Source organism: Rana temporaria, chromosome 7 (genome assembly GCF_905171775.1).
Source record: "Rana temporaria chromosome 7, aRanTem1.1, whole genome shotgun sequence".
NCBI classification, from domain to species: Eukaryota; Metazoa; Chordata; class Amphibia; order Anura; family Ranidae; genus Rana; species Rana temporaria.
The window spans coordinates 74617014-74629895 of NC_053495.1; the positions used below are offsets into that span (position 1 = coordinate 74617014).

Below are 12882 nucleotides of genomic sequence, written 5' to 3' on the forward strand. Positions count from 1 at the left end.
CTACTTCAGTTGTGTGTAATGGATCTAAAATATATGAAAGTCTAATGTTTATCAGTACATTACAGAAAATAATGAACTTTATCACAATATGCTCATTTTTTGAGAATGACCTGTATATGCCGAAGCATGGGGGCATCCTCCCACAAAAAAAAGTTATGCCGCGTACACACAGTCAAACTTATCCACGGGCAAGCCTCTGTCGGAATTTCGACCGTATCTACGCGGCATAAAAATTTATGCCGCGTACACACGGTCGAACTTTTCCACGGGCAAGCTTCCGTCGACCGTATGTATGCGGCATTAGGAGCAAAATTGCTCCTCCGCCCCTAATGCCCCCATGCTTCGGCATTTGTGCTCTTTTTTTAACTGTGGTGGTGACATCACCTCCTACAGCATTGGAGTCGCGGATTTATGAATCGTGGGAGCAAACGCTGTTGCTGTCACGCTAAATAAATCCACGCTGCTGAATGGCGTACCTGCTAAGCAAATGATGGTTAATATTAAAGCAAACATTACAGTATAACATACCATACCTGCAAAGCAAGTACAATAAAACATAGTAAAAATAGAGAGAACAATAGATATAGAACAATAGTGAGTGGACAGTAGAGAGTGAACATAAGAGAGAACAATAACGAGAGAGGAGAAAAATACAACCACAACTATTTTTGGATTTTTTTTTTTATATGTTTTTGTTTTTGTGTGAGTTTATTTTTTTTTTCCACTTTTTTCACTTTTATAAAAAAACTGTAAAAAAAAACTGTAAACTGAACGTTGCAGATTATGGTCTCTCAAAATGTGATGGCCATCACATCTTCCGAGACCCTGTGTTAGTGTGCCTAGGACTGTGTGGTGCTGTACCCTACGCTAAAACTCAACTAGTGTGTGGTAGCATTTGAAACATTCACCAATGCAGGCACCAGGTTGGTCAGGACAGCAGGGACAATAAAAGCGAGTGTCACGCCTAAATCCGCGTTTGCTGCGGACACAACATCTTCTTTGGGGGTTTCTTTGGGTAGGGGTACCAGGGAGGACAAAAGGAAAATGCCTCTCATACAGCCGGCTCACTGCATTTGTGTTGAGAAGTTGGGCAAAAGCACCGTCTGGAAACAGAAGGGCTGTGACGATCTCTTCCTGGAATTTTAGGAAGGATCCAGTCCATCCTGAAGCTCTGTATAGCACATGTATAGCAAATTGAAACAAATAAACAGACACTTTTTTGTACCAGCATCTGGCCTTAGGTACAGCACCAACAACTGGTCATTGAGGTCCACCCCTCCCATGTTAAGGTTGTACTCGTGGATACAAAGGGGTTTCTCCACAACACCAGTCGCCGTACGAATTTGGACTGCCGTGTCTGCGTGAACAGAGCGAAAACATTCCGTGAATCCCTCCACTTTACTGCTAACAAATTATTACACTATAAGCAGGCTCTCTCCCCCCGACTAAGACGGGATTCTACAAGCCGTTGGGGGAATCCCCGGCGATTATGTCGCACAGTGTCACATGCGCCAATTCCATAATCAAAAAGGTGACTAAAAAGTGTCGCACTTGTGTAATAATTGTCCACGTACAAGTGGTACCCCTTTCCGAATAAGGGTGACACCAATTCCCACACTATCCTACCAGCGCTCCCTATGTAATCTGGGCAGTTCTCCGGCTCTACGTGGCTATCTTTTCCCTCATAAACCATAAAGCTAGATGTATAGCCTGTTGCCCTGTCACAGAGCTTATACAACTTGATCCCGTACCTGGCACGCTTGCTGGGAAGGAACTGCTTGAAAGACAAGCGGCCAGAAAACTTAATCAGGGACTCATCAACGCAGACAACTTGATCGGGATTATACAAGGCTGCAAAACGTTGGTTGAAGTGGTTTGAGGGGCCGAATTTTGTAGAGCAGATTGAAGCCAGGGTCTCCCGAGGACGACAGAGTTCATTGTCACTGAAATGCATGAACCGCAAGATCTGCTCGTATTGTGTCCTGGCCATAAAGGCAGAGAAAATGGGCATATAGTGAACTGGGTGCGTGGACCAATACAACCGCAGCTCACTCTTTTTAGTCATGCCCATGATGAGGGAAAGGCCCAGAAATATCTTAAATTTGGAAACCGTAATTGGTTTCCAATCTTTGGCAAGGGACAGCTGGGGATTAGTGGTAATGTATTGACCAGCATACAAATTGCTTTGGTCCACAATAGATCTATAGAGATCTTCAGTGAAAAAAAGTAAATAAAAATCCACCTGAATTTCGAGTTGGCCAGTGAATGGGGGAAGTACGGGTGCTGCAGAAGTGGTGGGTACCCAATCAGGATTGGCGAATTCTGCAGGAAGGGGACTATGGGGACGACGGGCCTGTCTGTCTTCTTCTTCTTCTTGGTGGCAGCGGGACACTACTTGTGCTTGCCACCTCGCCAGCTTGAACTGCACTTATGGGACTCGCCACGTCACCACGTGATACTGCAGTGCTGGATGAACGACCAGGATGTACTAGGCCACTGGTGCTTGCCAGTTCACCAGAAGGAATGGCGGCACTAGTACTTCTCTGCTCCATACGAGAGTCCTGCGGTTCTTGCACCTCAACAACAGCAGAAGATCGGGGTCTGGTACGCCTGACCTTGGCAGGGACCACAACTCCATCGTCAGAGCTATCTGTCAGGGAGCCGCTGCCGTCTACAGGATCGTATTCTGAGACAGAATCTGACAGATGCGTGACCTCCTCCTCACTATCTGTCATGCTCCAAAACAAGTAGGCCTCTTCACTACTGTACCTTCAATTTGCCATTTTGGGCTCTAAATTTAGGGGTACAGTAGTAAGATTCACAGGTAAAAAAGCACCTGACCTGTCAGCGACTGAGTCAAACGCTACCAAAAAACTGTTAGCGATCGCAGAGATCAGGCCTGACTCTGCGAACGCTGCAGTTATGTGTTTCTGTGTTTTGTGACAGTGATCGATCGATCGATACTGCACTTGGGTGGGCTGGGCGAAGGGGCTAAACGCAGGTGCTAGCAGGTATCTGGGCTGATCCCGCTAACAATTCGTTTTTGGGAACCCTAAATTGCAGGGGACGCTAGTATAGATCTGATCAGAACAGGTATCGATCCGTTCAGATACTATACCACGAAGGGAGGCGTATGGTGCGTGCGTGGGTGTTCGCGCTACTGGCACTAATCTGACCCTGCCTGGGGCGACGCAGACCCTATCTGGCGCTAAAACCAAACTTTGATCACCCGCCGGTTAAACCTTTATTGGGAAAAATATGGCGGGTGCCTTGACGCTATAAAAAAAATAAACTAGCTAAACTGCATCACCCGTGACACTTATACTGTGATCACTGGTGACAGGGGGTAATAAAGGGGTTAAACCTTTATTGGGGGGGTTAGGGGGGTCCCTAGACTTATTAGGGACTAAGACTAATTACCCTAACAATTATTTTAGTCACTAATGACACTAGTACAGCGATCAAAAAAAAATCTGATCGCTGTACTGGGTGACACAGTGACAGGCAGTGAATGGGGTTAATTTGGGGGGTGATCAGGGGGGTTAATTGTGTGCCTACGTGACCTGGTGTCAGTGTAGTGTTGTGCAACTCACTGTTAGATGCTCTCTCCTTCTCGGTCTGGAACGAAAAGACTGACACGAGGGAGAGAGCATCACTTCCCCTGTCAATTTTTACAGTTTCAGAGACAGGGAAGAAAACCATTGGCTGAGAGTGATCACCAGGTCCAGGCCAGATTTTATTGGCCTGGACCTGGGGATTGATCAGTTCCAAAGCAAATCTGATCGTCTGGAATGGCGGGGGCGCACGCGCGCACGCCCCCTAGCTGTTCACGCACCCAACGTTATATTACGGGCTCTCGCGCAGGAGAGCCAACCTGCTGCCGTAAAACGACAGCGGCCAGTCGGCAACTGGTTAAATCCATATTTTTAAATGTTAAAACTGTAATGTCGCGTACACACGATTGGTTCGTCTGATGAAAACAGTCTGATGGACCGTTTTCATCAGACGAACCGATCGTGTGTGGGCCCCATCGGTGAAAAAACGAGGAACTTGTTTTAAAATTATCTGATGGTTAAAAAAACGATAGAAAAAAACGATCGTCTGTGGGCACGTCCATCGGTTAAAAATCCACGCATGCTCAGAATCAAGCAATGAACTTCATTTTTCTCAGCACGTCGTTGTGTTTTACGTCACCGCGTTTTGACTCGATCGTTTTTTTAACTGATGGTGTGTAGGCAAGACTGATGAAAGTCAGCTTCATCGGATATCTGATGAAATAATCCATCAAACCGTTTTCATCGGATGAACCGATCATGTGTACAGGGCATTAGGCATTCCATTAGGCATTCGCCAATCTTAGTTTATGATTATTGTACATTATCATTATTTGAGTCATCATAATGCATCAGAGTCAATATAGCTAAAAGTACATATACTGTCAAATAATTAGAAAACAATTGTTTTCATATATACATATTGTAAAGTAAATTAGTATAGTGCAAATCCATTCAATGGATTTTAATGGCATTTGACTTACATAGTAAAGTTTTCCTCTAAGAAACAACGGTTACGTAGAAGTCCAGCCCAAAGCTGTACCCCAATTATTCCAAATATAAAAAAGACAAAGAAACACAGAAGGAGTACGTTTCCTAGCATAGGCAGTGTGTCCAGCAGTAAATTCACCAAGATTCTCATACCTGTGTAGGGAAAGAGACAAAAGAGCAGAGAGGAGGAAGAAAAGGAGTAATTTCAAGAAGGGATTAAAAAAGTATCAGAATCGGCAAAAAGGACACATTCATGAAAAGAAACAATTTAAATAGGAAATATCAACCCAGCACATGAAAAGCAATGGGGACACCACAGCACACAAATGGAAAAACCTGTCATTACAACTCACATGCTATAGTGTGACGTAAAAGTTAAATCTTCCTGTGCATGCAAAATTTAGTAATCTGATTTGTGGAATGGATAGGACAGTTCAGAATGTGTTCGATCTGGCTTCTTTATTAACTCACTTATCTGCAGAATTTCTTTAAAACTCACTTACAGAAAATTATTATCACTATCTATCCATCTATCTTTCTTGGAATTGTGGATTTCCACTGCTGAAGCTGTTAGACTGTTGCTTTGCTGAGCCAAAAGTTTTAATGTTTTTCGATTATTGACATGTCATCAGTGTGCAGATTCATTATTCTAGCTTCCCTCTTATTTCTATAGCTGCATATTTGTTCCAGGTTTGTAGTACATAAAGTATAAAAAATCATAAAATCACAAAGACATCCTGGAAACCAGTATTTTCAGAACAAATATATAGTATGTATCGGGTGTCTCACTCTATAACTCGCAAATCTTGCCAAACTGGCCAGAACAATGTACACACGCTTTCCAGCATCAGTTAGGGAGAAAGTTGCCTGTCATGTCATGTCCAGAGCTCTGGATTCAGTGGTCTCTATTGTGCCCCTGTTGGCTGGAAGAGGAAACCCAAGAGCACAGTTACAACAGCCAATGGAAGAGATTGTGAGGGAGAGCAACAATGGATTCTGGGACATTAGGTTTTCACACAAAATGGCCTGGTATACAGGGAGAACTGCAAACCACATGATGCTTTGCTGACAGGAAAGTAAAAGACTACATTTTGTGTCTTGAGGATAAAGTTCAGTCAGCCTTGAGGGAGGGAAGAGACCAGACCTGAGGGAGAGGTACGGTCTCTCTGGACGCTGTCTTGACACTGCCAGCAGGAGGTCTGTGTGGCAGGGAGTTTGCTGCTGATTTGCGGCCTACACAGCAGGGAGCCAGATAGCTACATCCAGAGGGATATCTGCGGACAGAATCGCTCCTTCAGTGCAGTGGACCAGAGGATGTTGTGTCGTCCATTATACAAAGCAAAGACAAGACACAGAGAAAGAGTTCCAGCTGGAGTCTTATCATCTATACTGTCACCTAAGACATCTGAGATCTGGATGTGGTGAGCGGGCATAGCCCATATTATAGTTATGGACACCACAGTTTGATATCACCTACAGTCTAACTGTTGATACTTGTAGTCCCACAGAAGTTACATCCTCTATTATAACAGACAATGCAAGCAGATGCCTTTGCTCATTACTCATTGCTGATTTCAGTAGTCACATCAGATGACACATTTAGGCTCATAAAATAAGGAAGTTGTACCACTACCAGGATAAGTCACAGCTTTGCCAACTCTGATACAACTTGCCATTTTGGATTACTTATTTTACAACATAAAGAGGCTAGCTGAAGATATCTTGATTTCAAGAAATACCTTTCCTTACCTTTTTATAATCCTCTCCCCTCATGTGCTCTATTGCATTGAACTGCTAAAGGGAGCCATCATATTGATTATAATACTGTTTATACTGTTTCTATATTGTGCAGGTTTGCTGGCTTGTGGGTTGAGGAGACAGAAGGGAGGCATCTGACGCCTAAGATATAGTGCCAGGTGTCTACTCTCCTGTCAACCTGTTCACATAGGTCCCTGTGTTGAGTTAATATCTGTGTATATTCACAATTAAAGCGGAGGTTCACCCAAAAATCTACTTTCTGCCATTAGATCCAGCATACTGCTGACATCTGCAGTATGCTGTTTTTTTTTTTGTACTTATCGTTTTATCAGCCGTTGTTATCCGGCTCCGAGCGGGGATTCCTTCCGGGTATAGGCGTTCCTAAGCCAAGCAGAGTTGATTGACGGGCTGCTAAAGCGCGTCACACCTTCCGAAAATACCCAAAGTGACACTCGGGTGTTTACGGCGCCTGCGCAGTCAGCTCTACACGGCAGGCGCAGGCTCCGTATATCGCCGTAAAACACCCGAGTGTCACTTTGGGTATTTTCAGAAGGCGCTACGTGCTTTAGCAGCCCGTCAATCAAATCCACTTGGCTTAGGAACGCCTATTCCCCACACAAATCCCCAGAGAACTTTTTGCGATTCGGCACTGCGTCGCTTTAACTGACAATTGCGCGGTCGTGCGACATGGCTCCCAAACAAAATTGGCGTCCTTTTTTTCCCACAAATATAGCTTTCTTTTGGTGGTATTTGATCACCTCTGCGGTTTTTAGTTTTTGCGGTATAAACAAAAATATAGCAACAATTTTGAAAAAAATTATATTTTTTACTTTTTGCTATAATAAATATCACCCAAAAATATATAAAAAAAAACTATTTTTTTTCCTCAGTTTAGGCCAATACGTATTCTTCTACATATTTTTCCTAAAAGCAAATTGCAATAAACGTTTATTGATTGGTTTGCGCAAAAGTTATAGCGTTTACAAAATAGGGGGTAGTTTTTTGGCATTTTTATTAATATTTTTTTTTTACTAGTAATGGCGGCGATCAGTGATTTTTTTTCAGTACTGCGACATTATGGCGAACACTTTTGACACATTTTTGGGACCATTTTTATAGCGATCAGTGCTATAAAAATGCATTGGATTATGTGACAGGAAGTCAGGTAAATCTGGGGGTGTTGTCACAGACGGGAGATACATTTCTGCCTTGTTTAGAAAATTCACCACTTACTATCAGGCAGGCCCGTCACTACAGGGGCCACAAGCTGGCCTGGGGCCCCCAACTTCCCCTTCCCAGGCTGTAGCATGGCCAAGCTCCTATTCCTTCCACCTGGAGTCCTGTCAGTCTGACCGGGTACCGCGCGTGGAACAGGAGATTCAGTTTCCTGTTCCCGGCCGGACTGACAGGAAATACACACTGAGTGCTCACTTCCTTTCAGTCCGGCCAGGAAGACAGGAAACTGAATCTCCTGTACCACGTGCGGTACTCGGCACTATCTGATAGGGGACTGGGGAAGAGGAGCTCGGCCACGCTACAGCGGCAGCCTACAGGGAAGAACGGGAGGTAAGAATAGAAAAAAAAATAGTGTAGCGTTAACGTAGGCTTTGCATGGGGGGGTTGCTTGGGGGCCCCCATTTTGCTTGGGGCCCTCAAATTCCTTCGAACGGCCCTGCTATCAGGTGTCGGCTGCAGAGGTAGCCAGATAGGTTTAAGGCCGTTGGATAGCTTCAGCTGTTCAGAATGAGGAAATTAAGGCCTCTATAAGTTGTCCAGAGGATTACTGCTCAATGCTGCATCCTGAGGCTTGTTGAGTTAAGGACAGCAGTGAGCTGAGGAAGACTTCTGAAGGTGAAGTGGTTGTTGATATTTTTGCTGTGTGATAAGAAAATCAAAAAGACTATTGTTTTCTGCTGGAAGACCAGCAGTGTCTGCCCAGCAGTAGGCTGTGCCAGACTCCATAGGTAGGTTCCTGTGTTGTGAAGGTAGACGGCCCAAGTGGCCAGGGTTTATTTTATGTTTTGCTTATGCTGTGTGGATGCTTGCACTTGTTTCCAGCAATATGGAAGAATAAACCATAACCCTTGTTTTTTCAACCACCCACGGCTGCCTCTCTGTATAATTCAGTGTGTAGTGAACCCACTCAGGAGGTCACACACCCCCGCTACCGAGCTAACCCCTTACACATGGTGGAGTGCCGCGGGCAGTTAAAGTAAACCCAAAATGGAGGAGATACCAAAGCAGCTGGCTATAGCAAATGCAAATCAACAGCAGACAAATGCAGGTTTGCAGCAGAGCCTTGCAGCTCACCAAGAGAGCATTGCAGGCTTGGAACAGAGACACCAGCAGCAAATGGAGGCCATCGTGAAACAGCTTCAGAGACAGCAGGCCGAGGTTGGGAGTCAGGCCAGTAACATACCGACTTTTCGGGTAAGCCACTTATTGCCAAAGAAAACTGCAGATGATGACCCTGAGATGTTTCTGACCATGTTTGAGAGAACAGCGGAAAAATAGTTGGCCTAAAGAACAGTGGGCTGGACTAGTGACCCCCCTATTATCTGGAGAAGCCCAAAAGCCATATATTGATTTGGAGCTTGCAGATGCAAAAAACTATGATCGGTTAAAAGAGGAAATATTGGCACATTTTGGTGTAACCCTGGCTGTTCGTGCTCAGCGGGTCCACAATTGGAGTCATCAGCTAAAGAAGCCACCTCGATCGCAGATGTATGACCTCATCCATTTGGCCAGGAAATGGCTGCAGCCAGAAACTCTGTCCAGACCAAAAATTTTGGAGCGAGTAGTCATGGACAAATTTCTTAGGTCTCTTCCTAACACCCTGCAGAAATGGGTGAGCCATGGCGGTCCAGAAACCGCAGACAAACTAGTAGACCTGGTCGAAAGGTACCTAACAACAGAAAATTTGTCCCCTTTCCCCAGAGACGCACAGACTTTCCACCCCAAGACCAGACCCTCCCCACCTATAGGTAAGACTGCAACAGGGGATGGGGGTGGAGAGAGGGACCAAAGAACAACTAGAGGTAGTATCGGGACCACTGCTAGTGGTTGGCGAGAGCGGCCTGGAAGACCCATCCCACAAGAGAGAACCAGAAGGTTGATTTGTTACCTTTGCCGGGAAGAGGGACATGTAACAGTGGTTTGCCCAGCGGTTGATGAACCCATGCAGTGTGACTTTGACAGAGAGACGACAGTCCCTTTTTGCAACCACATGCACTGCAGTAAATGGGAATGAGAAACCTTTATGTAGAATGTGCTTAGATGGTAAAGATGTTGTGGTATTGTTGAATTCAGGTAGCCTGGTCACCTTAGTGAAAAGTGATCTAGTGGTGGGAAAAACCTTACATCCTAGGAAAATGGCTGTAGTTTGTGTACATGGGGACACTCGAGAATATCCGGTGACTACGGTTTTCCTTTGAAACCTCCCTCGGTAACTTGTGTCACCAAGTGGGTCTAGTTCCCCGACTGCCACATGACGCCATTGTGGGAAGGGATTTCCCAAAGTTCTGGGAACTCTGGGATTGCCCAGATTCCCCAGTAAGTGGTTCTTCTGAGCCTGAACCATCTACTCCAGAATGCTCTAACTGTGAGGATTCTCCTGAGTTTCCATTCTCAGTCTTAGCAGGGGAAACACCAGTCCCTAGGGAGGAGCCGGCTACCTCAGAAGAGGAACAGCGGCCGATAGGGTTTGATGACCTTGAGGTGCACAGAGAAAATTTCATCACTGAGCAATTGAGGGACCCCACATTGCTAAGAGCCCGGGAGAATGTAGTGAAGATAGATGGGGAGTTAGTTAACCCTGACGAGAGGGTTGCCCTCCCTTACTTCATTATTGAAAGGGACCTGTTATATCGAGTGTCACAGAGGATAGAGGACACCATTGAGCAACTGGTAGTGCCTAAACCGTACCGCAAGATGTTGGAACTGGCCCATGCAGCGCAAAACAAACAATTTTAAACTATACATACAGAAAGTTAAAACATATGATATATGATATATAATTAAAAATTATATAATAAAGTCCATATAAAGTGCTCAAGTGCAAAAAGATGATCCAAATCGGAATATAATAGTGCAAAAATCCAAAGGGTGATATCCAGAAGGAACCTCCACCAAATAGCAGGAATGGCCTCTCACCTTACAACTTCGACCTGCAATAGGTCACAAAGCATAATCAGAGAACCACCTGTTCTCAGAGGACAGCAAGCAATGCAGCAGTAGAACCACGATATCAGTCAGACTCAGGATCAGGACATGGCAATCAGGGCATAAAAAACAAAGGAGAGGAAATCTAGTGCTCTCTGAAGCCAAAATACATTTATTTAAGAATAAAAAACGAATACACTCACTGTATAAGCACTCTCAAACGAGTGCAGCGAAACAGCATAAAACATCCATAAGAGCATGGGTTTCAGTCTAGGTCGGCGATCGCGGTTGACGTCACATGTGGCCCCTTCCCCTCGTACGACGTTACGTCCCTATGAGCGGGACTTCATCAGCGTGGGGTGAAAAAAGGCAGCATGCAAACGTCCCGCTGTCTAGGTATAAGAAGCCTGTGGCTGCCATGACACACCCACTAGTAATCAAGCCCTCCCATCAATCCTAATTAGACAACAAAGACTGTCAGCAAAGGAAGGCACAAACTGCACCATGATGGAAAAAAGTGACAGATTCGATCATAATGGGAAAAAGGAAACACATTCGATCGGAATACTATCAAAGGGCAGACTCCTAAATACCAAAAGTTATATATATGCAATAAGGATAGAAATCCTCAAAGGCAAAAAAGACCCCTTTAAAAAGAAATCTTACATAAAAAATATAAATGACGTCAGCCACGATCGCACACCCAAATTACATAAAATACATCAAAAACACATATGTAAATCCTTATATATTAACCCATTAAGGTCTCGAAAAGGAACACTACGTGTAACAGATAGATACTGGACATAAATGTTATGAATATTAAAAATAAAAATATTAATATTAAAATATATATATAAAATATAATATATACAAAATATAATTAAAAATATTTAAAAATATTTAAAAATATACAGATACATAAGAAAGGGGGGATTATCTATTGGAAATAAAACAATTAAGGTCAAACTCTACATTTAAACCAGCTGGCGAGGATACTTTAGTCTCATATATCCAATAAGACTCACGCCGACTCAATTGGCGGATGTAATGTCCCCCTCGCCAATGTTTTGTAACTTTTTCAATGCCCCAGAATTTTAACCCTTTGGGATTCCTCTGGTGACACTGCCTAAAGTGTTTAGATACACTGTGACTCCTAATACCCCTTTTGATATTGCTGATATGTTCCCCCACTCTCACATGCAATGCCCGTGACGTGCGACCCACATACTGCAAGCCGCACTCACACTCAAGCATATAAACTACGCCGATAGTATCGCACGTAATTAATTGCTTGATGGGATACTCTAACTGGGTCACATTGGAACAGAAAGACTTCCGTTTCTTAATATGCTGTTTGACATGCTTGCAGGTCGCACAGCGACCGCAAGCATAAAATCCAGATAGGAAGTCAAAAAGTTTTGGCTGTGCAACAACTGGCGGGTCAATTACACCAGGGGCTAGACTATCCCTCAGAGAGGGGGCTTTTCTATAGATGAATTGTGGCCGATCCGGAAGGGCCGGACCCAAAACAACATCGCCCTTCAAGATGGGCCAGTGTTTGGCCACTATTTTTTCAAATTTCTTATACTGAATGTTATAGTCAAGCACCATTTTGAAGTTAGATGGCTCCTTATCAGTAATGGGTGGTTTGTCAGCTACAATAACACTCCTCTCTAACAGCCTAACTTTTTCCATTTCTTGCATAATCAAGGGGCGAGAGTAACCTTTAGACACAAATCGATTAGATAATTCCTGCGACTGGGCCAGATAATCCGACTCCAGGGTGCAATTCCTGCGGAGCCTCACAAACTGGCCCCGCGGGATATTGCATAGCCACAGACGATGGTGACAACTTGACAAAGGAATATATCCATTACGATCAACTGTTTTAAAATAATTTTTGGTTACAAGCACATTATCTGACTTGAATATCTCAAGGTCAAGGAAGTTTATCTTATCATGGGAGACTGTCCAAGTTAAAACTATATTCTTGGTATTAGAATTCAGTTTATCCATAAATAATTGTAATGAGGGCAGGTCACCCTCCCAGACCATGATAAGGTCATCAATGTACCTACGGTAACACCGCAACTGGTGCGGTCTATCTTGGAAAACAACGTCACGCTCCCAGTGCGCCATAAAGAGATTGGCCACACTGGGAGCGAAACGGGCTCCCATAGCAACTCCACATTGCTGAAGAAAAAATTCTTTATTAAACCAAAAATAATTTCTTAACAAACAAAATTTAAGGCAATCCAGCAAGAACTGCACATGATCGTAGCTAAGGTCGGAGGACTCTAACGCCCAACGAACCGAAGTCAAGGCTGCTTCGTGATCGATGATGGTATAGAGCGACCCTACATCTGCAGTCACAAGAATGGTATTGGGAGTGCAGGGGATAGTATCCAAAATCTGA

General features: G+C 44.2%; 1 protein-coding gene across 1 annotated transcript in view; it reads right to left on the reverse strand.

Annotated features, from left to right (window-relative positions):
- The window catches only part of CACNA1I (calcium voltage-gated channel subunit alpha1 I), a 2078868-nt gene that overhangs the window by 1562832 nt on the left and 503154 nt on the right, over positions 1-12882 (reverse strand). Inside the window, 1 exon segment of the mRNA XM_040359583.1 lies at positions 4538-4697. Within this exon segment, the coding sequence (XP_040215517.1) occupies positions 4538-4697 (160 nt within the window).